At 55.8% G+C, this 625-nt stretch overlaps 1 protein-coding gene across 1 annotated transcript in view; it reads right to left on the reverse strand.

The window, feature by feature from the left end:
• The window catches only part of EMH_0007500 (uncharacterized protein), a gene marked incomplete at both ends in the record, with an annotated part of 1,873 nt that overhangs the window by 1,118 nt on the left and 130 nt on the right, over positions 1 to 625 (reverse strand). The window contains one exon of the mRNA XM_013498026.1: positions 264 to 623. Within this exon, the coding sequence (XP_013353480.1) occupies positions 264 to 623 (360 nt within the window). The remainder of the gene's footprint in view (positions 1 to 263; positions 624 to 625) is intronic.

A 625-nucleotide genomic window follows, 5' to 3' on the forward strand; every position in this document is an offset into this window, starting at 1 on the left:
ACAGCAACAGCAACAGCAACAGCAGCAGCAGCAGCAGCAACGCAGAGCGAAGCATAGGCAAGGGGGGTTCGGTAATACAAGTTGATGCAGCAGAAAGATGAGCAGCAGCAGTACAAGCAGCACCATCAGCAGCAACAGCAGCAGCAACAGCAGCAGCAGCAACAGCAGCAGCAGCAAACTACCGCTGCCCTGTGAATCCCCACTGAACACCGAAGACTCAAGGGTTTAGGGTTTAGGGTTTAGGGTTTAGGGTTTAGGTTTACTGCAGCGACGACATGCAGCACTTCTTTAGGCTCCAGAGCTGCAACTCTTGCTGCTGCTGCCTGCTGCACATGTGCTTCAGCAGCAGCAGCAAGCTGCAGCAGCCGCCGATGCCTCTGTTTGTCTTCCCCCCCTCCACTCCCTGCTGCTCTTGCTGCTGCTGCTGCTGCTGCTGCTGTTGCTTGTATTGCTGCTGCTGCATCTGCTGTTGCTGCTGTTCCTTCTGCTATTGTTGCTCTTTCTGTTCCGTCTACCGCTGCTGCTCCTGCTGCTGCTGCTGCTTCTTCTGCTGCAGCAGCAGCAGCAGCAGCAGCAGCTGCTGCTGCTGCTGCTAGGCCTTGCTTGAGACAGAGAACAGCAGCAA

The sequence above is a fragment of the Eimeria mitis genome, genomic scaffold, assembly GCF_000499745.2.
Source record: "Eimeria mitis Houghton genomic scaffold, Emh_scaff312, whole genome shotgun sequence".
Taxonomy (NCBI): Eukaryota; Apicomplexa; class Conoidasida; order Eucoccidiorida; family Eimeriidae; genus Eimeria; species Eimeria mitis.